The following is a 25,112-nucleotide window of genomic DNA, read 5'->3' as shown; positions in this document are numbered from 1 at the left end:
ACAAAATGGCGAAAACCGAAAACACATAAAGTGCGATAACTAAGCCATAAATAAAGCTATGGAAATAAAATTTGGTATGAAGGTAATTGTAATTTTTTTGGGGAAGTGGGCGTGGCCCCGCCCCCTACTAAGTTTTTTATACATATCTCACAAACCAATAGAGTTATATAAACCAAACTTTCTGCAGTCGTTGTTTTTAGCCACTTCCTAATACAGTCCAAAAATGAAAGAAATCGGATAATAACCACGCCCACCTCCCATACAAAAGTTAGGTTGAAAATTACTAAAAGTGGGTGAACTCACTAACGAAAAACGACAGAAACACTAAATTTCACATAAGGAATGGCAGATGGAAGCTGCACTCAGATTTTTTTTACAAAATGGAAAATGAGCGTAGCGTCGCCCACTTATGAACTTGTGAAAATAGGCCAAATCGCTTTACAACCACGCCTACTTCCTATATACCAGAACTTTGAAGATGATCTGAATCAATATAATCAATACAATATATAAAGTAAGCACTAGTGAAGATATCGGTGCAGAACTTTGCACAAATACTATGTTTATAGTGTGGCAGCCCCATTCTAAAAATAGCCGAAATCGGACCATAGTTTTTTAAGGCCCCATATATCGAACACGAGGACCTCGGTGCTTCTAACCTAATATTATGGTTTCCAACTTTCAATGGACTTTATACAATATATATGACGAATATGTGGGTCAAATTGTTCCTTACTTGTTTGAGGATAATATTATAACTATAACATAATATTAATAAGAGAAGGATAAGATTCAAGATACACTTTGAATGCAGTATTTGTGCAAAAGATTTAAACCGATATCTTAATGTTAATATTGTGTCATATGGAAAGCAGACCTGGTTGTGAACCGATTTGGTACATTTTCAAAGAGTGGCATTGGAATGTCAAGAAAATGCTTCGTACCATATTTTTATTGAGTCGTTGTTGAGATATGGTTTTTGATCCAAAAACGTTCCATCTTTGGCATGTAATTTAGTTCTTTTGGTTACCAATTTAACACATTGTTAGTAGCCGTTATTATTAATTTATTTCACTCGTCTACATGTTGTATTAGGAAGTGCTATTGGGAACTGCCTCCAGCAAGTGGAGTTGATATAGCAGTAGTAGAATGTACATAAAACCAATTAGGAACGGTTTTTTGGTTAACGGAAATACCACCATACTGTGTGCCGAATTTCACTAATATATCTATATTTATAGTAAAGTTAGGGGGATGGGGTCATATGTGGAAGTGAGGAAGTGAGTGAGGAAAGTTTCTGATTGCCATTCACTTGGGAGTGGCCAGGAACGATTCTTTTGCATATGACTCAAGCAGCTCACGACTTCCGGTTTTAGACCAAGTATCCCCTGGGTAGCTAACAGACATCCGTTTGGAGGCGAGCTAAAGTGAGAAGGCGAAGCCCGCTTGTGCGGTTGTGCGTAGGGCTTGGGACCCACCACATAAAAAAATCTCCCCAATGAAAACAAACACCGAGCCTCGGATGAGAAACCCCCCTTTTGATGACGACCCCTGCAAACGTACTAAGGACCATGATTTGAGGGCATGCACCTGGAATGTCCGGACTCTTAATTGGGAAGGTGCCTCTGCCCAGCTGGTTGATGTCCTCATACAACTAAAGGCTGACATCACCGCCGTCCAAGAAGTGCGATGGGCGGGACAAGGACGGAAGAAGGTGGGTCCTTGTGACATCTACTACAGCGGCCATATAAAGGAGCGCAAATTTGGTGTTGGATTTGTGGTGGGAGAGAGACTCCGTCGCCGAGTCCTGGCATTCACCCCGGTGGATGAACGTCTAGCCACAATCCGCATAAAAGCGAGGTTCTTCAACATATCGCTGATTTGCGCCCACGCCCCAACGGAAGAGAAGGACGATGTGACCAAAGACGCTTTCTATGAGCGCCTAGAACGCACCTATGAGCGCTGCCCCCGCCACGATGTCAAAATCGTGCTTGGCGATTTTAACGCCAGGGTGGGTAAAGAAGGTGTCTTTGGCACAACAGTCGGAAAATTCAGCCTCCATGACGAAACATCGCCAAACGGCCTGAGGCTGATCGACTTCGCTGGGGCCCGAAATATGGTTGTCTGTAGTACCAGATTCCAGCATAAAAAAATTCATCAAGCAACGTGGCTGTCCCCTGATCGAAACACGCGCAACCAAATCGATCACGTTGTGATAGACGGAAGACATGTCTCCAGTGTTTTAGACGTGCGTACGCTCCGAGGACCAAACATTGACTCGGACCATTATCTAGTAGCAGCAAAGATACGCACTCGCCTCTGTGCAGCAAAGAACGCCCGTCAACAAACACAAGGAAGGTTCGCCGTCGAAAAGCTGCAATCACAACCGACAGCCGAACGATTTTCTACTCGACTTGCACTCCTGCTCTCTGAGAGCACTCATCAGCATCTCGATATAAGGGAGCTGTGGAACGGCATCTCAAACTCATTGCATACCGCTGAGATGGCGAACCCGATTCCCCAATCGATGACGATGGAATAGATGTTCCATTACCCGACCATGAGGAAATTCGAATAGCAATTACCCGCTTGAAGAACAACAAAGCGGCGGGGGCCGATGGATTACCGGCCGAGCTATTCAAATACGGCGGCGAAGAACTGATAAGGTGCATGCATCAGCTTCTTTGTAGAATATGGTCGGAAGAAAGCATGCCTGACGATTGGAATCTTAGTGTGCTCTGCCCAATCCATAAGAAAGGAGACCCCACAATCTGCGCCAACTACCGTGGTATAAGTCTCCTCAATATCGCATATAAGGTTTTGTCGAGCGTATTGTGTGAAAGACTAAAGCCCACCGTCAACGAACTGATTGGACCTTATCAGTGTGGCTTTAGACCTGGAAAATCCACAATGGACCAGATATTCACCATGCGCCAAATCTTGGAAAAGACCCGAGAGAGAAGAATCGATACTCACCATCTTTTTATCGATTTTAAAGCTGCCTTCGATAGCACGAAAAGGAGCTGCCTTTATGCCGCGATGTCTGAATTTGGTATCCCTGCAAAACTAATACGGCTATGTAAGCTGACGTTGAGCAACACCAAAAGCTCCGTCAGGATCGGGAAGGACCTCTCCGAGCCGTTCGATACCAAACGAGGCTTCAGACAGGGTGACTCACTATCGTGCGACTTCTTCAATCTATTGCTGGAAAAAATAATACGAGCTGCAGAACTAAATAGAGAGGGTACAATCTTCTACAAGAGTGTACAGCTCCTGGCGTATGCCGATGATATTGATATCATCGGAAGCAACAACCGCGCCGTTTGTTCTGCGTTTTCCAGACTAGATAAAGAAGCGAAGCGTATGGGTCTGGTGGTGAATGAGGACAAGACGAAATATCTCCTGTCATCAAACAAACAGTCGGCGCACTCGCGTCTTGGCTCCCACGTCACTGTTGACAGTCATAACTTTGAAGTTGTAGATAATTTCGTTTATCTGGGAACCAGCATTAACAACACCAACAATGTCAGCCTTGAAATCCAACGCAGAATCACTCTTGCCAACAGGTGCTACTTTGGACTGAGTAGGCAATTGAAAAGTAAAGTCCTCTCTCGACGAACCAAAATCAAACTCTATAAGTCGCTCATTATTCCCGTCCTGATGTATGGCGCTGAAGCGTGGACGATGACAACATCCGATGAGACGACTCTTGGGGTTTTCGAGAGAAAGGTTTTGCGCAAGATTTTTGGTCCTCTAAACATTGGCAACGGCGAATACCGCAGGCGATGGAACGATGAGCTGTACGATTTATACGACGACATTGACATAGTTCAGCGAATAAAAAGACAGCGGCTACGCTGGCTAGGTCATGTTGTACGGATGGAAGAAAACACTCCAGCTCTGAAAGTATTCGATGCAGTACCCGCTGGAGGAAGCCGCGGAAGAGGACGACCTCCACTCCGGTGGAAAGACCAAGTGCAAAGTGACCTGGCTTCACTTGGTGTTTCCAATTGGCGCCAAAAAGCAAAAAGGAGGAATGAGTGGCGCGCTCTGGTGGATTCGGCTATAATCGCTTAAAGCGGTTCCTACGCCAAATATATATATATATATCCCTTGAGGCTAGAAATGAAATTCTTCTTTTTTGAAAAAGTTTTTCCACAGTTTTCTTTCATCATTTTCTCCACGATATATGTATTTCAGTTTTGGATCTAGTATGTACTCCTTAAATGTTTCATTAGCGTACCTAAATTCTCTTTAGCCTAGAAAAGAAGTAAATGTTGTCGATATCGATTTATGGTTTATAAAATCAGTTTCAATTTCGACTTTGTGGCAAGCTATATCGAACGCTTTTGAACATCCAAAACCAGGGTAGAAAAGAATTTTTTTCTTCAAAGGCTTTTCATATAATATATATAATGTAACTTGAAACCCAAACTGGAACGCTGGAATTATGACATTTCGTTCTATGATTTTATTGAGACCTTTTATGGGAATTTTCTCAAAAAGTTTCGACAGTGTCGGTAGAAGTGATATGGGCCTGTAAGAAAATACAGCATATCCTGGTTTGCCTGGCTCTCGAATCATGATAGCTTCCAATAAATTGGCACGTATTTAAGATCGAAGGACGTATTAATAATGTTGGTAATTTTACTTTTTACTATACTTATTGGAGGAAGCTGTTTAGGAACCTCGGCAGTAATCAGGTCGTAACCGGGTGATTTTTGGTTTTTCATGTTTTGAATTAGTTAATTTTATTTTTATACCATTATCTCGGGTATGAAGCAAAATGTAGTAATGGAACTAAGTGAGAATATGATCAATAGTATAACTTATTGATATCATTAACAATTCTGTTGAACAATGACAGTTTTCGATTCTCTCGAATCCTTATGCAATATTTTCATAGTCTCACAACATGTTATTCAATGAAACATGTTTAAAACTTGAGATATCCACAAATAACATAACAAAGGCGCGTGGCACCGCTCACTTCTGGGTCAAAAACCATATCTCAGGAAGCAATACAATCCATATTTGGAACATCACACTTAAGCGGGAATCACTGTATTTATGTATTATGTGGAAAAGTGGTTATAGTATTTTTACTTTGCTCAATTCACATTCGTTGTGCAACATGAATAATGTCGCCAGAATGAATTCAGGCTCAAGAGCGCACAATATAATTCATTATACTTATGTATTTATAAAATATACATATGTTTATATGTTGTGTGTATGTAGGCATATACACAAATTGAGACAGTAACTAAAACGTTTGAGCATGACCAGACACAGGCGAAAAGACGTGTACAACAAAAAGAGGCGTGAAAACCGTCACAGCGAAACGATGAAGTAGACCACTTGGGCGCTTTTGAAAACGCCATTCGAAAGATGGCATTTTTGGCACAGGTACAAATAAACAAATGTCGCACAGAAAAGTATGCGGGCCCAGCGAGAGGGACGGACAGTGGCAAGCTGACAAACGTATAATTGCAGTGGGCCGCTACGTTGGGGTTTGTTCAGAACGTCAACATTGGCGGCCAACGGCCAACAGTCATCATTGAAGGCAAATTCACTAATAAATATGTACAACAAACACAACAAATAAGCGGAACAATACCTACCGGCCGCTCTACAATGGGCGGAGCCTAACCAAATAAAATTTACAAATTCAAAAGTGTACTGCTAAGCATGTACATCCATTGTATGTACATACATATATCGTATACAAATTAACCAAAACCAACAATTAAAAAAAAATACATGCAAATTTATGCAAAAATGTGGAATGAGGTCCGCGAGTAATATTTATACAGTTAGTTTACTATTAAAGGGTTAACTCGCTGTTGGTTTTTAATTATTTTTTACCGTTAATGAACTCGACTATCTATTTATTGAAAAATGTATTTCTTCAATGGAAGTATCCAAAATTCAAATTCCCAACGAGTTCTTTTCTTAAGTTTGGAAATAAAAGGCAATCGCAAGGGTTCAAATTCGTAGATTGCAGTGGATGAGCAGCAGTTGGTAGCTTAATTCGAATAATTTGGTAATGACGACGGCGGAAGTGTCAACGGTACGTTGCCATGTCCGAAGAACACTTCTTTCTTTTCTAAAAGAAGCAGTTTTGACAACTTTTTTTTGTTCTTCTCCAGGTACTTGATGAAGATCACAGCTTGCGTATCCTATTGCGTTGTCATCATCTTTCTGGCCGACAAGACAGTCTTCCCTTCATTCAGAAAAGTCCACTGTTTCGACTGTCAATTGTTCCTTCCTTGGTTTCTAGTGTGACGAAACGACAGTCACGAAACGACCCAGCAACTCTTTCGGATTACATTTAAATATCGTCTAATTTCTAATCTGCACATAGTCGAATTTTGACACATTATCCTCCTTGCAAACAATTTTCAACACAGTTTTTTTAAACCATTAAATGATATTTATGAATGATATGATCAGAAACAAAGACGATGTGCTCGTCCATAAGCATTCCGGGCTTCTATCTTCTGCAAACATAGGCAGACAACATCTTAACACTTAATAGCTTATGTGAACACTATATTCCAGGTCTAAACGCATTTAAAACAGCTATGAATTGTTTCCATATTAACATTGGAATAACGAACTTTGAAGCTATGAGAAACTTATTGTAGCTATATTGTATACATTTAAATTCGTTTGATACTACCCCAATTTCAACGATCGTCTGCGTGACTGGCCAAATTACTTAACCCTATAGAATACTGCTTCACTGCACACATGCAATCTCAAGAATTTCTATCAATTACAAATCAATGTAATTCATTTTGTATAAAATCGAATTGAGCATTGCACACAACGGATAGACGACGCAGCCGCCATCTCGCGTTGTCCGACAACACAAGTTGTTGTTATTACAGTATTAGTATTCTGTTAGTATTATATTCTCTATATATTCGAGAGCTACGTCAATATATCTACATAAGTACGTATGTATGTGTATGATTTTTTGTTATTTCTACATTTCACAGTTATTTGTTATGCGCGCATGTTAGGAGAGCGCTGAAATGCATTTCGCGTTTCAAATCATATTTCGATCAATTGAAACCTTTATCATCGTCATCGGCTTTGAGCGCAAAATTCAACCGAAACGAGCCAATGCTTGCGTATTTGTGAGCAGACCCTGCAGGAAATCTCATTGTTTCTGGCTTACAGTAATGTTTTGAAGTTTATTTGACATTGCTCGAACCATCAATAATTTTAATTCAGAGCATATATAATACTCAGAATGCTTGAAATATACTCATTTTATTAGGAAAAAACTATTATATATGAACATTTAATATATTTGTAGAGGAACTATTTAAACGTTCAATAAAACTAGTAAGGAAGAGCTACTAAATTCCCGTGTCACCGATCGCCTGCCATCATTTTCACCACTAGGCTGCATTATTTCCAAGGTTATACGCCCACTTAATTTTGCTAAGATCTCTTTCATATTAAACGATATATATTATGTAAAAGACCTGAAAGATTTTCCGATATGTTCGGTTAAAAAATTCGATTCCGATTATCCCATTTTAAGTCTATGTATGTATATCAACAGAATAATATGTACGAAATTTCTTCGAAATGGTTTGAGTAGTTCTTGAGATATATGTATGTATATTTTGAATCCAGACAATTAAAAAAATATTTATCAAAACTTTTTATCCATAAGTGGCCACGCCCATTATCTTTTTTTATGCCAACAGATTTCCTGTACCCTCTTCACTAAAAACTTTTGTGGTTCTGGCGTTTTTCGTGAATGAGTTAACGCACTTTTAATGAAGAACAGAAGCGTTTTCTTGGAATAAAAATGAAGGAACAGCATTAAATCTGTCGTCATAGGTGTGAGAGGGAGTCAATGGTGTGGAAAGTCTGTGACCTGGAGATCAAACAAGAATTTTCCAATAATTTCGGGTTATAATTTCAACAAGATTATAATCCTTTGCATAATGTTATTATACAATCGTAAATAAGTGAATAAAATATCAGAGTGTTAACCATTGGAATGACTTTAATACTCTCCTGTCATTAGGATAAGGATGTAGAAGACAATTTGAAAATATTTAAATACACAGAATTTCTTTCCACATATCTATATGACTACTTTGGAACTTAGGTACATGGCGTCGCAAGCAAATTTTCTACAAATTAATTACTACTTAAACCCGCCAACTTGAGCTTTTTAGTATGAGATCCAAGTTAATCAATAATATAGACATAGCAAAAATTGTCATAATTGGTCTATACTTTAACGGTCCGGACATTCCAGGTGCTTGCCCTCAAATCGTGATCCTTAAAACGTTTGCAGGGGTCGTCATCAAAATTGGGTACTTGGTCTAAACCCGGAACTCGTGACCTGCTTGAGTCATATGCAAATAATCGTTCCTGGCTACTTCCAAGTGAGTGGCAGTCAGAAACTTTCCTCACTTACGTGAACGTCACAACACATGACTCCATCATTACACATACACATATCTAATATAGAAAATATGCACTCCAAAAATGTTGAGACGAATTCAGAAATTTCTAACGGTGTATCCATACGTACGATTGTATTTAGCGCGGTGATAACCACAGTCGAAGTCGTGACATTCGGTAAGTATGTGTAAATATAACTGGCACCGAAGAGCTGTTGATACGAGTATATGCCGCAAATAGAGCAGCCACGTTTGTAATGAATCTGGGAAAGTGCAATCCAATGGGAACGTTGAAGTAGCAACAACAAAATACGAAGACACTGCAACTGCAGCATGACTTCAGTCACTTGTGTTAATTATTGTAGGAGAAATCAACTAATTTGCGCACTGTTACACACATACATACATACACGAAACCAAATAACAAAAGCAACACCCACCGAAAATACTCTATTAAAAGCATTATTAGCATTTACTTTGAACGGCCCACTGTGCACTTATACCGTTACGCCTGTGCATTATGTATGTGTGTGTGTGGCTCAAGCATATTGTCGCTATTGCAAAGCAGCTTCAGTTGCAGTTAGCTACTTGCAACATTGCTTACTTAGCAGCATTTGCGTAATTAAGCGATTTGGGTCGTCGCGGGTCGTTGAATTACGCTGCGGATGGGTCGTCGCACAGACGAAAGCGAATCCCTTCAACATGATGCACGCTGGCACACCCACATGTACTCACACTCGAATATTGCAAACGCGAAATGTTTTTTGCAATTTCATCGAATCGTTTCAACTGCAACACGCCACTTTGTATATATCCACATATTATGTATGTATGTACATATGTATGTAGAGCATCTTTACTCCCAACCCTCGTTTCACTTGTATTCTATTAATGATGACCGAGGTGTGTGTGCGTGTGCATGTGTAATTATTACACTTACCTGGGCTGGTTTGCCAACTTAATCCGCCGATAAACATTTTCCTGCAATAAAATGGAGAAAGAGAAGGAATTTAATTAAAATTTGGGCTAGCAAATACGATTAAAATGGAGAGTTGCATACTCTATTTCGTAATATGTGGCATTTCAATTTATCGAAATCCCCAACTTAATTGTTATATGAACATCCACATTTTGTTTTACACAAACAAAGTACAAAGCTATAGTTCAGGAAGAATAGAATAAAGGCAAAAAATAACAAGTAAGGAAGGGCTAAGTTCGGGTGTAACCGAACATTTTATACTCTTGCAATTTATTTATTTCATTTTATTAATATAACATACTATTTGACCCACATATTCGGCAAATGCATATGTATATGGCATAAAGTCCATTGAAAGTTTGTAAACTCTAATATTAGTTATATGGGGGCTAGGGGAAGTTATGACCCGATTTCACTCATTTTTGGCACGGAGACATATTATTAGAAGAAAAATATTCCCTCTGAAATTCTTCAAAATATCTGAGAGACTGACCCTTATGTTCTATTCAGGTATATAGGAAGTAGGCTTGGTTGTGAACCGATTTGGTCTATTTTCGCAACATATCATTGAGATGCAAGGAAAATATTACAAACCGAATTTCATTGAAATCTGTCGAGTAGTTACTGAGATATGGTTTTTGACCCATAAGTGGGCGATGCCACGCCTATTTTCCATTTTGTGAAAACATCTGAGTGCAGCTTCCGTCTGCTATTCATTCTGTGAAGTTTAGAAATAACGTTTTTCGTTAGTGGGTTAACGCGCTTTTAGTAATTTTCAACCTAACCTTGGGATGGGAGGTAGGCGTGGTTATTATCCGATTTCAACTATTGGTGATGGTGGGGTACGTAAGGAAACCGACTGCAGAAAGTTTGGTTTATATAGCTATATATATAGTTTATATAGCCCACTTGCCCAAAAAAAATCCATCCAAATATGGCCCTTACTAGGACGATCCTTTGTACCAAATTTTACTTTTATAACTTCATTTATGGCGTAGTTATGACACTTTATGTGTTTTCGGTTTTCTCCTTTTTGTGGGCGTGGCAATGGTCCAATTTCGGCCCCTCTCACGGTCCCAATGAATATCTATACCAAGTTTCGTCAAGATATCTCAATTTTTACTCAAGTTATCCGTTGCACGAACGGAGGGACGGACGGACGGACAGACAGACATTCGGATTTTGACTCGTCACCCTGATCATTTTCATATATACAACCCTACATCTAACTCGTTTAGTTTTATGTCTTACAAACAACCGTTATGTGAACAAAACTATAATACTTTCTTAGCAACTTTTGTTGCGAGAGTATAAAAAGTAGATTCAAAAAAAGGTGGATCATCCAATACAAAAGTAGCTCATAATTTGTGATCTTTCAATAACCTGAAGCAAAAAGTATTCATTTTACCTGAAGGTGTTAAGAGTTACCTTCCCGTTATACGAGCCTAGTTGGACCCATCTCTGGAAGTAGAGTGCTCAACATCGTGACAAAATTTGAAAATATGTCTAACTCTTTTTACAACTTTCGCTCGTTGAAAGGCGAATTCAAGCTAACGAATGTATCTCAAATATCAAAACAGTCATTACTATATGAGTTTATGATTTAACCCGCTCCAATAGATATGCATTGTTTGCCTAGCTTCACGAGACATTTTAGTAACTGACACACTGCACTCAACCAGCGCACATAATTTGCGAGTCGTAACTTTGCAACGTTCCTCAAGCAACTGCTACGAGATTTAGTTGGATGCGGGCGTCTGAGCGGCAGCAAGGTGGATGATCTATTATCATCACTATTAAAGCGGCTTTCTCTTTGCTATTGTTTTCAAGCGCTAAGACTTACCCAATGTTGCATGGCGATAGCCCGCATGTTGCAACAACCCCCCACCTGGGAAGCAGTCTCACGTACATATCTAGCCTTGTTTGACATACCTACCTGCTCACATAAGTACTTTTGTATGTATGTTTGCAATTGTTTAGCAGCGGTGCAGCGAAGAAAGACAAAGAAAAAATGACGACGACAGCAAACCGAAAATGAGGCGAAACAAAAGCAATTTCATACAGCCAAGAATTAAAACTGCGCGCAACAACGCCACATAGATGACAATAGAAACAACAAAAACCACACAAAAAACGAGGCAACTCTTTATCGTGATAGAGACAATAACACTGGGCCAATTCTGCAGCAACGGCACAGAAATTACAATAACAACAGCATCATCAGCAATCAATCTAAGCAACAACAAAAGTAATACACTGAAACAAAGGTATTTTTCAAGCGTTCCAAAGTGCGCCAAAGCATAGGAAATTTCATACAAGAGAAATCAACGTCAATGCACGAGTCGGTCGTATAAACAAACATACATACATACATATATACAAATGTAACCATATGTGTAAATCGAAAACTTTATGTAAGATACTAAGCTTTAACGGAATCCATGGCAAGATAAAGTGATCTATTTAAAACATTCATCCAGGCTCTTATTATTGTGCTTTATAGACACCAAGTCAAAATGCGAGATATCGTCATAAAATTAATAGAAACAAGCAAGGAAAGCCTAAGTTCGGGTGTATCCGAACATTTTATACTCTCCCAAATTATTTATTTATTATTTAAAAAAATTGCCTCAAGACCTGAGGTCCACATGTTCGGTATCTGGGGCCTTGATATGTTATAATCTGTTTTCGGTGATTTTAAGAAGGGTGATGTCACACAACAAACGCAATATTTGTGCAAAGTATCGTTCGGATATCTTCACAGGTGCTTAATTTATAGATTGTAAACGAATCAGATGAACTTCAAAATTGTGGTATAAGGGAAGTAGGCGTGGTGTGTGGTATTGGGATGATAAGGAAATGTTGTAAACAGAATTTTGTTAAAATTGGTCGAGTAGTTTCTGAGATATGATTTTTCACCCATAAGTGGGCAGAGCCACGTCCATTTAAAATTGTTTATAGAATTTGGAGTGTAGCCCTTCCTATGAAATTTAAAATTTCTGGTGGTTTTCCTTACTGAATTAAGGAATTTTTTGGAAGTTTTCAACATAACCTTTGTATAGGAGGTAGGCGTTACGAGATATATACAAACTTAGTAGGGGGCGGGGCCACGTCAACTTTCCCAAAAAATAAGGCCTCATATGCTTCTTCCTAGTGCGATCCTTTGTATCAGATTTTACTTTTATAACTCTAAGTAAGTTTTATGTGAATATCTCGCAAACCAATAAAGCAATATCAACCAAGCTATCTGCAGTCATTTCTCTTACGTACCCTATTATACATCATACAAATTGATATAATGGGATAATAGCCACGCCCACCTGCCATACAAAGGTTATGTTGAAAATTACTAAGAGTGCGTTAACTCATTAACGGAAAACGTCAAAAACACTAAATTTTACAGAAGAAAGAACAGAAGGAAGGTGCACTCAGATTTTTTACAAAATGAAAAATGGGTGTGGCGTCGCCAACTTATGGGTCAAAAACCATATCTCAGGAACTAGTCGACCGATTACAATGAAATTCGGTACATATTACTGTCTTGACACCCTGATAACGTGAATGAGAAATGAAAAAAAAATCGGTGCACAACCACGACTACTTTCCATATAACCCAATTTTGAATTTCATATGATTCCTGAACTTAATAATGTATATATAAGGAACCAATGAAGACAGCGGAATAAAACTTTACACAAATATTGCATATCATCTGTGGCTTCACTTTTGGGAAAACTGTCGTAATCGGACTATAACTTTTCAATCCCGCGGATATCGCACATGATGAACTCAATGTCTAAGGGTAATTTGCAACCGAAAATATGGGTAAATCTCTCAGATAATTTAATGTAATTCAGAGGAATTTTTTTCTTCTAATAGTGTGTCTCTGTTCCAAAATAAGATAACTTAGCAAAATTAAGTGACCGTATAGTCTTGCATATAGTGTACCTTGATGGTGAAAATTAATCAAATCGGTTCGATTTCACTCGTTTTCACCACCAAGATACAATATATCGAAGACTATACGCTCACTTAATTTAATATTACTTATAATTAGGTATATGGGATCTGGGGGAAGTTATGACCCGATTTTTACCATTTCAGGTACAGAGAGAAACTGTTATAAGAAAAAAATTCAGAGGGAATGACATTAAAATATCTGAGGGATTTACCTATTTACCTTAGGAACTGAGTTCTTCATGTTCGATATCAGGGGCCTTGAAAAGTCATGGTTCGATTTTGACAATTTTTCCACAAGTGATGTCACAGCTCAAATACAGTATTTGTGTAATGTTTTATTCGACTATCTTCATTTGTTCCTAATGTTTATATGTATTATAACGCACTTTTAGTAATTTTCAACCTAATCTTTTCAACCTAACTTTTGTATGGACTGTATAAGAAAATGCCTAAAATAAACGACTGCAGAAAGTTTGGTTTATATAGCTTTATTGGTTTGCGAGTTATATACAAAAAAACCTATTTGGGGACGGGGTCACGCCCACTTTGATTTCGATTTCGATTTTGCCAATTTTCGAAAGCAACCTCCTCAGCGTGCCAAGGAACATGTGTTCCAAGTTTCATTAATATATCTTAATTTTTACTCAAGTTATCGGACGGACGGACAGACATCCGGATTTCAAATCCACTCGTCATCCTGATCATTTATGTATATATAACCCCATATCTAACTGTTATATTTCTTGGTGACACAAACAACCGTTATGTGAACAAAACTATAATACTCTGTGCAACAGGTTGCGAGAGTATAAAAATACATGAAGCCGCTTCGCTAGCTTCTCCTACTAATTTATCCAATCCTCACGGTAGGAATAAAGTGCCATATTCAGATGAAGTGGCTGAAATACACAATAAACGACGACTTCGAAGAATCTGGCAGAATGGTAGAAATCCGATTGACAAGAGTAGACTGAACAAAGCAATCAAAGAATTAAAATCTAAATTAGCAGAGCTGAAAGAAGAAACGATTGCAGAATTTCTTAAGAATACCGATCCAAATAAAAATGATGACTGTAATCTATGGAGAGCAATAAAATATTTAAAACGTCCTCCGAAGCGACAAGTCCCAGTGAAAGATGTTAACAACTCATGGTGTAGATCCGACAAAAACAAAGCCGACGCTTTTGGCAATCATCTTAAGAATATTTTCAAGCCGTTTGCCCTTATTAGTGACCATCAGCGACAGTGTGTTGAAGCTTATCTTGACTGTCCATGTCAAATGGATAAACCAATGCCCTACGTAAAACTGTCGAAATTGCAAGAAGGAGTGTCGTGTCTAAAAAATTTCAAATTACCAGACCTAGATAATATTGATGCTTGGACATTCCGATGACACCGCCATTCTTGCTTCAGCTTTTTCCGCTATCGACGCTTCTGAAAGTGTTCAAAAGAAACTACACGAAGTAGAATCATGGCTTCATAATTGGAACATCATGGTGAATGCAACAAAATCAGCGCATGTCACCTTCACCATGAAATTAGGAGAATATCCCAGGGTCAATCTCAATCAAAGAATCATACCAAAATGGAATAGCGCTAAATACCTCGGGATGCACTTAAAAAGAAGACTGACTTGGCACCACCATATAAAAGCAAAACGTGAACAACTTAAAATAAATACCAGAAAAATGTACTGGTTACTTGATCCTAAATACAAACTCAGTCTTAACAAGTAAGGAAAGGCTAAGTTCGGGTGTAACCGAACATTTTATACTCTCGCAATTTATTGAAGAAATTTTATTAAGGTAACATACAAATTAACCCATAAATTCGGCATAAAGTTTAATAGAATACCGAAAATCGTCATATATAGTATATGAGGGTTGAGGTAATTCCTGAACCGATTTCATTCATTTTCACCAGCAAGGTACAATATATCCAAGACTATACGCTCAATTAATTTGGCTAAAATATCTCACATATTAACCAATACATATATGCGGAATAAAGCCCACCGTATTTTTGAAAAACCTATAATTAGGTATATGGGAGCTAGGATGTGTTATGACCCGATTTTAATAATTTTTGGAGCAGAGACACACTTTTAGAAGAAAACATTTTCCTCTGAATTACATTAAATTATCTGAGATTTACCCATATTTTCGGTTAAAAATTACCCTTAGACACTGAGTTCATCATGTTCGATATCCGCGGGATTGAAAAGTTATAGTCCGATTCCGACAGTTTTCCAAAAGTGAAGCCAGTGGTGATATGTCCTATTTGTGTAAAATTTTATTCCGCTATCTTCATTGGTTCCATATGTTTATATTATAAAGTGAAGGAATAAGATGGAATTCAAAATCGAGTTATAAGGAATGTAGTCGTAGTTGTGAACCGATTTCGTCCATTCCGAGTTATCAGGGTATCAAAAAAATATTATATACCGAATTCCATTCAAATCTATCGAGTAGTTCCTGAGATATGGTTTTTGACCCATAATTGGGCGATGCCACGCCCATTTTCTATTTTGTAAAAAAATCGTTTTTCGTTAGTGAGTTAACCCACTTTTAGTATTTTTCAACATAACCTTTGTATGGGAGGTGGGCGTGGCTATTATCCCATTATATCAATTTGTATGGTGTATAATAGGGTACGTAATAGAAATGACTGCAGAAAGTTTGGTTTATATAGCTTTATTGGTTTGCGAGTTAAATACAAATAACAGATTTGTAGGCGGGGCTAGGCCCACTTCCCAAAAAAATTACACCCAAATAAGCCCCTTCCTAGTGCGATCCATTATTCCAAATTTTACTTTTATAACTTCATTTATGGCTTAGTTATGACACTTTATGTGTTTTTTGGTTTTCGCTATTTTGTGGGCGTGACAATGGTGCGATTCCGCCCATTTTCGAAAGCAACCCTCTCACGGTCCCAAGGAATATTTGTGCCAAGTTTCGTCAAGATATCTTAATTTTTACTCAAGTTACAGCTTGCACAGACGGACGGACGGACGGACGGACAGACAGACATTCGGATTTGAACTCCACTCTTCACCCTGATCACTATGGTATATATGACTCTATATCACACTCTTTTAGTTTTAGGTGTTACAAACACCCGTTATGTGACCAAAATTATAATACTCTCTTAGCAACTTTTGTTGCGAGAGTATAAAAATAAGATGCTTTTATATAAATCCATTTTAAAACCGGTTTGGGCTTAAGGAAACAAAATCTGGGGAACTGCAAGCAAATCGGATATAGAAATAATTCAACGATACCAGTCGAACACACTGCGGCTGACTGCAAATGCTCCATGGTAAATCAAAAATATTCATTTACACAAAGACCTCGAAATAGAAATGATAAAGTGCAGGATCCAAAAATACAGTTCTAGATATGATAACCGATTGAACTACTCGACGGCTGCAAAGGCAGCATCCCCTAGACTTACCATTTAGATTAAGTTTAAGTTTAACTTTACTCAATAAGTTGTGAAATATAATAGAAAAGTAAGTTATTGATATCAGTAATTTATAGAACAAATTAAATGCCTTTAATGTATTTAAATCACAAATTGCAATTTAGCATCAGTGCAAATCTTTAGATATGGGGCATTCTCTGGAAAAAAAGCCACTTGAAAAAAAGTTGTAAAACCTAAAATAAAACATATGGTTTTAGGTCTGTGTAACGCGTGGTTGCTATATTATAAGGGGCCAAAGTTTTTTGTAAAAAAAAATTTCGAACCGCCATAACTTTAAAACTAATGAACAGATTTTAAAACACCATGTGACTTTTTTGTGCAGAATTTCTCAAATTTTGAAACTGTATATCGTAAAAATTTTTGTATTTTTCAAATTTTTATTTTTTTTTTTGTTTTTGTTTTTTATTTAAAACTATCACGTGCTTGAATCTAATCTACGTAATAATTAAAAAAAAAGCAAATTAAATGTCTGCTACGTTAATTTGTTTTAAATTGTTAAAAATTCCAAAAACAATTTTTTTTTTTTGCCATGAAATATTAATTTTAAAAATTTTTACGATACACAGTTTTAAAGTTTGAGAAATTCTGTACAAAAAAGTCACATGGTGTTTTAAAATCTGTTCATTAGTTTTAAAGTTATGGCGGTTCGAAAATTTTTTTACAAAAAACTTTGGCCCCTTATAATATGGCAACCCGCGTTACGCAGACCTAAAATCATATGTTTTATTTTAGTTTTTACATGTGCTATAAGATATATCATTGCCAAAGAAAATAAAGAACTTTTTTTCAAGTGGCTTTTTTTCCAGAGAATGCCCCATATACATAATTGTATTTACTTATTGTCATTCGAAGGATGGTAAATAAATGAATTTAAAAAAAAATCAAATCTAACAGAAATGTCAAAGATTAGTTTATATCGATTACTGTATCGTGAGCTATAAACAGCTGGTATCTAATGCTTTTGGACTTTATGAAATATTTCATCATATTAGAATTCATGTTCTAGGCAAACAATCTGAATATTGACACTCATACCTCTGCTGATCAGCGTGTTCGAACTGGCATCCTTTGTCTGCCTCATAAATAAATGATGAAAATTGGAAGCAATTAATAATTCATGAGTGTCAAGGCTCTAATTGATTCTTCCCCCATTCAATTTGTACTTTCCATTCTACATATGTACAGCTTCTTCGAATTCTTGTGCCTTGGAGCTATAAGCAAATGAAAGCGAATGTGTGGTGGGACACACAGCCAAAATTGAAGAATAAAGTTTCTTGAAATAATCACAACATTTCAATCGCATTTCTATTCTCCACTTTGTTTATCTCCGTCATTTATGAATTAATGCTCGCGTCTCAAGGTGTATTCAAGAGCTATGGAAAACAATGTAACAGCAATATTACATATGCATACCTTTCACAATAGAGGCAAATTAGGAATTCATAGTAATCTTCGTCACTTTTGTGACCTAAGTTACCAACACGCACATATTCGAACATACGTAAGACTTCCTTATAATAAATTCCAACATTGTGTTGAATAAGTTGAAGCGAGAATCGATTTGTATGCATAATCATTTTATGAGGGTTGCTATTTACATTTCCTATGAATTTTACAGTAACCATTTTAGCAATCTCAATCATTATACTCTCGCAACAAAGTTGCTAAAGAAAAACTATTATAGTTTTGTTCACATAACGGTTGTTAGTATCACCCAGAAATAAAAGAGTTCGATATGGGGTTATATATATATATATAAATGATCAGGATGACGAGTGAAGTTGAAATCCGAATGTCTGTCCGTCCGTCTGTCTGTCCGTCTGTCCGTGCAAGCTATAACTTGAGTAAAAATTGAGATATCTTAATGAAACTTGGAACACATATTCCTTGGGAAAAATCGGTCCAAACCCACAAAATGGCGAAAACCGAAAATACATCAAGTCTCATAACTAAGCCATAAATAAAGTTATGAAAAAAAATTGGTACAAAGGATCGCACTATGAAGAGGCATATTTGGATGTAATTTATTTATATTTTATTTTAATTCAGAGGAAATTCTTTCTCCTAATTGTGTGTCTCTGTTCCAAAAATTAAATCGGATCAGAACTTACCCTAGCTCCCATATACCTAATTATATGCGGGCTTTATTCCGCATATATCGGTTAATATGTGAGATATCTTAGCAAAATTAAGTGAGCATATATTCTTGTATATAGTGTAGCTTGGTGGGGAAAATTAGTGAAATCAGTTTAGGAATTACAATTAACCCTCATACACCATTTATGATGATTTTCGTTATTCTATTGGACTTTATGCCAAATATATGGGTCTTAATAAAATTACATCAATAAATTGCGGTATAAAATGTTCGGTCGCACCCGAACTTAGCCTTGCCTTACTTGTTATTTTATTAATTTCCTTTTTTTATAAGGATGACGAGTGGAGTTGAAATCCGGATGTTTTGTATATTATTTATATTTGTTTTATTTTATTAATTTCATTTTTTTCTTTCTCTAGAGTCGTTTCTTTTCCTGAGCTCTCTTCGAGTACTGAGCTATATGTATACCTTTGGATGGTATATAGATAATTTAGCAATATCATATGCAATTACTTCCTCCTTACAGATTGTGAGTGTATCTATTGTTCAACAGAACCCGAAATTGGCGTTTTCTTACTTGCCTCTGTTATTTATCTATTTGATTTTCTTTTTTGCACTAGTCATTTAAATAAACATTCGGCCCGCCGACTGGCGAAGCGTACGTAAAAGTTAACGACAAACAAAGTGAGTGAAATGCCGCGACAATGTGGACCAAGTGACGCGTTGCATGCCGCGTGCATATTTACATGCGATTCGCAATGTAGAATTTAATTCTTATACGCAAGTAAATGCATAAACGTGTGGATCGACCACGACTAACCGCTTTGTCGCCGACAGCGCTGCTAACGAAGCATGTCAAAGTCAACCCTGATTATTCTTCGTTAAATCGGTGTGCACTACTTACATGAATAGCAAATAGATGCGAACGGACAGGGGAGTGGCCGAGGGATGATCTATTCGCAATGAAATGCTTCATACGAATGTCGCAGGTGGATCTATCCGTTAGACAAAATCAAATAAATAACTACACTTGTGGCACACATGCACAAAATTAAGAATGGATGTGCGCGTTCTCATTTGCAAGTGCATACATACATAAATACATATACTCATGTGCATAGTTTATTAACGTACACATGTATATATAGTATATACCAATTTATATTTATTGGGGCCCAACTATATTTATTAGTTTTTTCCTTTAACCACCGACGGGCTGCTTACATTCCAGTAACATACCGTTTCTGTTGTTGTTGTTGTTGTAGATTAATAGGCTAAATATAATTTTAACTAAAACCATTGTTCGATTAAGGTCAGGGTGATCGAGTGGTGTTCAAATCCAGATGTCTGTCTGTTTGTCCGTCTGTGCAAGCTGTAACTTGAGTAAAAATTAAGACATGTCAGTGAAACTTGGTACACGTGTAAACTACAAAAATGCTTTAATTCAGTAAAGAAAAAACCAGACACCTTAAATTTCATTATAAAGATGGTACAGAAGGGCTGCACTCAAATTCATATACAAAATTGTAAATGGGTGTGGTTCCAAACACTTATGGGTCAAAAACCATATCTCCGAAACAAATCGACCAATTGAACATATCATTGGGATGCAAGAAAATATTAAAATTCAGGTTAAAATTCGGTTTTTACGCCTACTTCCTATATAACGAAACTTTGAAGTCAATCTGAATCGTTTATATATTTGATAGTGTGGCATCGCCCTTCTAAAAACTGAAATCGAACCATACGTTCTTTAGGCCCCATATATCGAAGATGAGGCCAAAAATAAAAAATCCAACGCGATTTTTTTTGTCAAAATGTGTACCGATGGCTTCTAAATTGTCCAAATTTTTTATTTGCAAACGGGGCTTTCCTAAAAATCCAACCGTATTTTCTAAAAATGGAGTTAAATGCATGAGTACATTTTTAAAGCACATCACAACTTTTTTGAAAAATTTCAACAACGCATTTCAAATTATTCTGGTAATTGCTCAGGCTAACGAATCAAGATTATTTTTAATGGATTTTAAAGTTAAAGGTATTTATTTTAACTTGTGAAATTAATTAAGACTAACGTGATATGTGTTTTTTGTGTTTTATATCACCTATTTTTTTCCTTTTTTGTGCGTCCTCAATTTGTTTATATAATGTTTTAATTGTTTTCCCCCCGATCTCCCTTTAGGTTTATGTTAAATTGTCTTTAGCAGAGTCTTAAGGTAATAAAAGCGGTAAAGTTAGGTGCGGAAATTTGTGGATGTATTTGCAATCGTCAAAATATTAATGCCCTAAGAACACTAATTTTGCGTTCAAACTCATTATAACTGGGCTAAGAAAGCTTGGGAAGTGGATAAATCGACGTTATTTCAATCTGTGTACGGTTTACTAGGGGAGACAGAAAAAATCCACTGTATTAAATTGGTTGATATATAAGTGCAATTACTGTGCTAAGTGAGCTTTAGGATCTAGTAGTTCGATGTGGTAAATTTATTTGCTATATATTTAAAATATTTTTCCAGATTTTTGGTGCAAATTTCATAGCGATATTTCAACGGAAAGTATTTATGACCGCACCATACAAGCCGAACCACTGTGCAGTGCTTCTAATAAATTTTTTACTGAAAATATAAATAAGTCTCTCAGATATTTTGAAGAAATTCAGAGTGAATATTTCTCTTGTTTGGGATTTGTCTCGATGAAAACTTGCTTTAAAACAACTGTAAAATACACGCAATGCACTTTGAGAATGCTCTAACCAAGGATATGCAAAAAAATTTACTGAAACAAATTAATAAAAGAATACGTGCTGTAGAAAGCGTGACCCCACTGGCCCCACTTAAAACAAAAATTCATTTTTCTGATGACATTGCATGTATGAATGGTATGGTTAAAAAAATCAGAGAAATTATGAGGGTTAATGCTATTGTAGAAGGGAGGGACATGGACTTAAGTTTATTTTAAAACAAAGTTAACTATATAAATAAGTAATGATAAGAGAGTTATTTAAAAAAATGCATGAGAAAAGTGTTTAGATTATTTATAATAATTTAATTTGTGCCTATAAGCAGCATCCTGTAACTAATGAACCAGGATACATAGGACTTTAACATTTTTATCACTTCATATTTGAGTTAAGATTAATATATTTCTGTCCTAAAAAAAATGTTAGCTCCGCTCATTTTAATTCGGGCATGAGAGGGTTAACTACTTAATAGTATCATACTGAATGGGATGTGCATATACATTATCAGTAAGTATACCACAAAGATCCTCTATGGAGTTGAGATCGGAACTCGAAGGTGGTCAATCCAATAATTGGATATTCCGGGACTGAAAAATTGCTTTTGTGGCGCGAGCCATAATGAATGGGAACATTGTCTAGCTGAAATATCAATAATTTTCATCTTACAAATTCTCAGCACAAGCAATGAGCTCACTATCTAGTAGATCAAAGTATACTTTGACATTCACTTCAGTCGGTAAAAAGTGCATATGGGATTTGCCTTTAGAGAAAACGCAGCCCATACCATTTAATATCCCCACCATGGTTTCGCTTATAGCAAGTCTCTCTTGGGTGTCGATGACCATCAAGATCATCCAAATTTAACTTTTTTCATCACTAAAACAAAACTACGTTTCCCAACTCGTCTTCCCAAAACCCATATAGTATGTATGTATGTCGAAAAACAATTACTAGAATTTTTATGTAAATTTTTCATTCGCGGCTGAGCTAGCTTTGATTCAAACTTAAGACCCATTTCATGCTTCATAATTTGCTGAACACGATGTCTAATGATTGTTGAAACCAATCAATCACCTAACACCTATAATGTACTTTTTTTACAATTTTTTCACTTTTGTTAATAAATTAAATTTATATACTGTCTGTACTGCCAGCGCACAAATTGATGAATTTGCACATATAATTATTTTTTATGAAAAATTCAATTCAATGGGAACAATAAAAGAGAAGAAAAGAAAAGAATATTTGAACTAAGAATACTGCAAACTGAAAAAAAATTACCGTTATTAATTCACGAGATATACTGAAAAAATCTTTTGCACATATAATTCTTTTATGAAGGTATTTGCCTGAATCAATCATTCCTCACGATATTATTATATATAATATAATATAATATAATATTAAGTCTAGTATAAAGGAATTTACTGTTTTTTATATCTCGCAACATGTTGCACAGAGTAGATATTATAGTTTTGTTCACATAAAGGTTGTTTGTATCACCCAGCAATAAAAGAGTTAGATATGGGGTTATATAAAAATGATCAGGATGATGAGTGAAGTTGAAATCCGTCTGTCTGTCCGTCTATCCGTGCAAGCTATGACTTGAGATATCTTAATGAAACATATTCCTTGGCACCCTGAGCAGGTTGCTTTCGAAGATGAGCAAAATCGGCACACTGCCACGCCCACAAAATGGCGAAAACCGAAAACACATAAAGTGTCATAACTAAGCCATAAATAAAGTTATGAAAGTAAAATTTGGTACAAAGGATCGCATTAGGGAGGAGCACATTTGGATGTAATTTTTTTTAGTGGGTGTGGTCCCGCCCCAAATAGGTTTTTTGTATATACATATCTTGTTAACCAAAAAAACTGTATAAACCAAACTTTCTGCAGTCGTTTCTTTTAGCCATTTCCTTATACAGTCCAAAAATGAAAGAAATCGAAATCGAAGGCGAAATCACAAGCACGCCAACTTTCTATATAACTCAATTTTGAATTGCATCTGATTCGTTCACTTTATAATATATACATAAGGACCTGGTGAAGATAGCGGAATAAAACTTTATAAAAATACTCTATATCATCTGTGGCTTTACTTATGGAACAATTTTCGAAATCGATTAATATGTGAGATATCTTAGTAAAATTAAGTGAGCATATAGTCTTGTATATAGTGTAGCTTAGTGGGGAAAATTAGTGAAATCGGTGTAGGAATTACATTAGCCCTCATATACCATATATGATGATTTTCGTTATTCTATTGGACTTTATGCCAAATATATGGGTCAAATTGTGTGTTATCTTAATAAAATTACATCAATAAATTGCGAGAGTATACAATGTTCGGTCGCACCCGAACTTAGCCTTTCCTTACTAGTTTTTTTTTTTCAAATTTATTATTACATTATTTAGAATGATCCGATTTATTTCAAATATGCACAGTTTTGTTCAACAACTTGTTGAGATTTTGAAGATAATTTCATAATGTCACTCTTATAGAAACCCTTGTTGCTATTAGCAAAAAACTGGGAGTCTATTTTTAAAAGTTTCTCTTGCGACGAATTTTCATAATCAACAGCTTTCGCCATAAACAGGAACAGGTAATAATCATTTGGTACTGGTTTGGAATATGAGGTGGTTGCAAAAGAACCTCCAAAAACAAGATTTCTTTCTATTCTTAAACAAGTAAGGAAATGCTAAGTTCGGGTGCAACCGAACATTTTATACTCTCGCAATTTTTGAAAAAATTTTATTAAGATAACACACAAATTTACCCACAAATTCGGGATAAAGTTTAATAGAATAACGAAAATATCCAAGACTATACGCTCACTTAATTTTGCTAAGATATCTCACATATTAACCAATACATATATGCGGAATAAAGAACACCGAATTTTTTGAAAACCCTATAATTAGGTATATGGGAGCTAGGAGATGTTATGACCCGATTTTAATAGTAGAAGAAGTCAGTTAGGAGTCAGATAGAATTTAAAATTGAGTTAAGTTGTCGTGGTTGTGAACCAATTTCGCCCATTTTTTATCCGTGTTATCAGGATGTCAAGAAAATATTATGTACCGAATTTCATTAAAATATGTCGAGTAGTTTTTGACCCATAAGTGAGCGATGTAACGCCCATTTTTCAGTTTGTAAAAAAATTTGAGCGCAGCTTCCTTCTGCTATTTCCTCTGTAAAATTTAGTGTTTGTGATGTTCTTCGTTAATGAGTTAACCCACTTTTAATATTTTTCAACCTAACCTTTGTATGGGAGGTACGCGTGGTTATTATCCGATTGGGGTGGGGTACGTAAGAGAACCGACTGCAGAAATTGTGGTTTATATATGTAGCTTCATTGGTTTGCGAGATAAATACAAATAACCGATTTAGGGGCGGGGCCACGACCA

General features: G+C 36.4%; 1 protein-coding gene across 16 annotated transcripts in view; it reads right to left on the bottom strand.

The window, feature by feature from the left end:
• Rbp6_3 (RNA-binding protein Musashi homolog Rbp6) overlaps positions 1-25,112 on the bottom strand; it is a 436,335-nt gene that overhangs the window by 378,369 nt on the left and 32,854 nt on the right. For all 16 annotated transcript variants that reach the window (XR_008470744.1, XM_054228378.1, XM_054228379.1 and 13 more), the window contains one exon: positions 9,382-9,422. Coding sequence is in view for 15 of the 16 variants with exons in the window: in XM_054228378.1 (XP_054084353.1) it covers positions 9,382-9,422 (41 nt within the window). In the remaining variant the exon portion in view is untranslated. The remainder of the gene's footprint in view (positions 1-9,381; positions 9,423-25,112) is intronic.

This window comes from Zeugodacus cucurbitae, chromosome 4 (assembly GCF_028554725.1).
Source record: "Zeugodacus cucurbitae isolate PBARC_wt_2022May chromosome 4, idZeuCucr1.2, whole genome shotgun sequence".
In the NCBI taxonomy this organism is placed as follows: domain Eukaryota; kingdom Metazoa; phylum Arthropoda; class Insecta; order Diptera; family Tephritidae; genus Zeugodacus; species Zeugodacus cucurbitae.
This window is presented reverse-complemented; position numbering and strand designations above follow the sequence as displayed.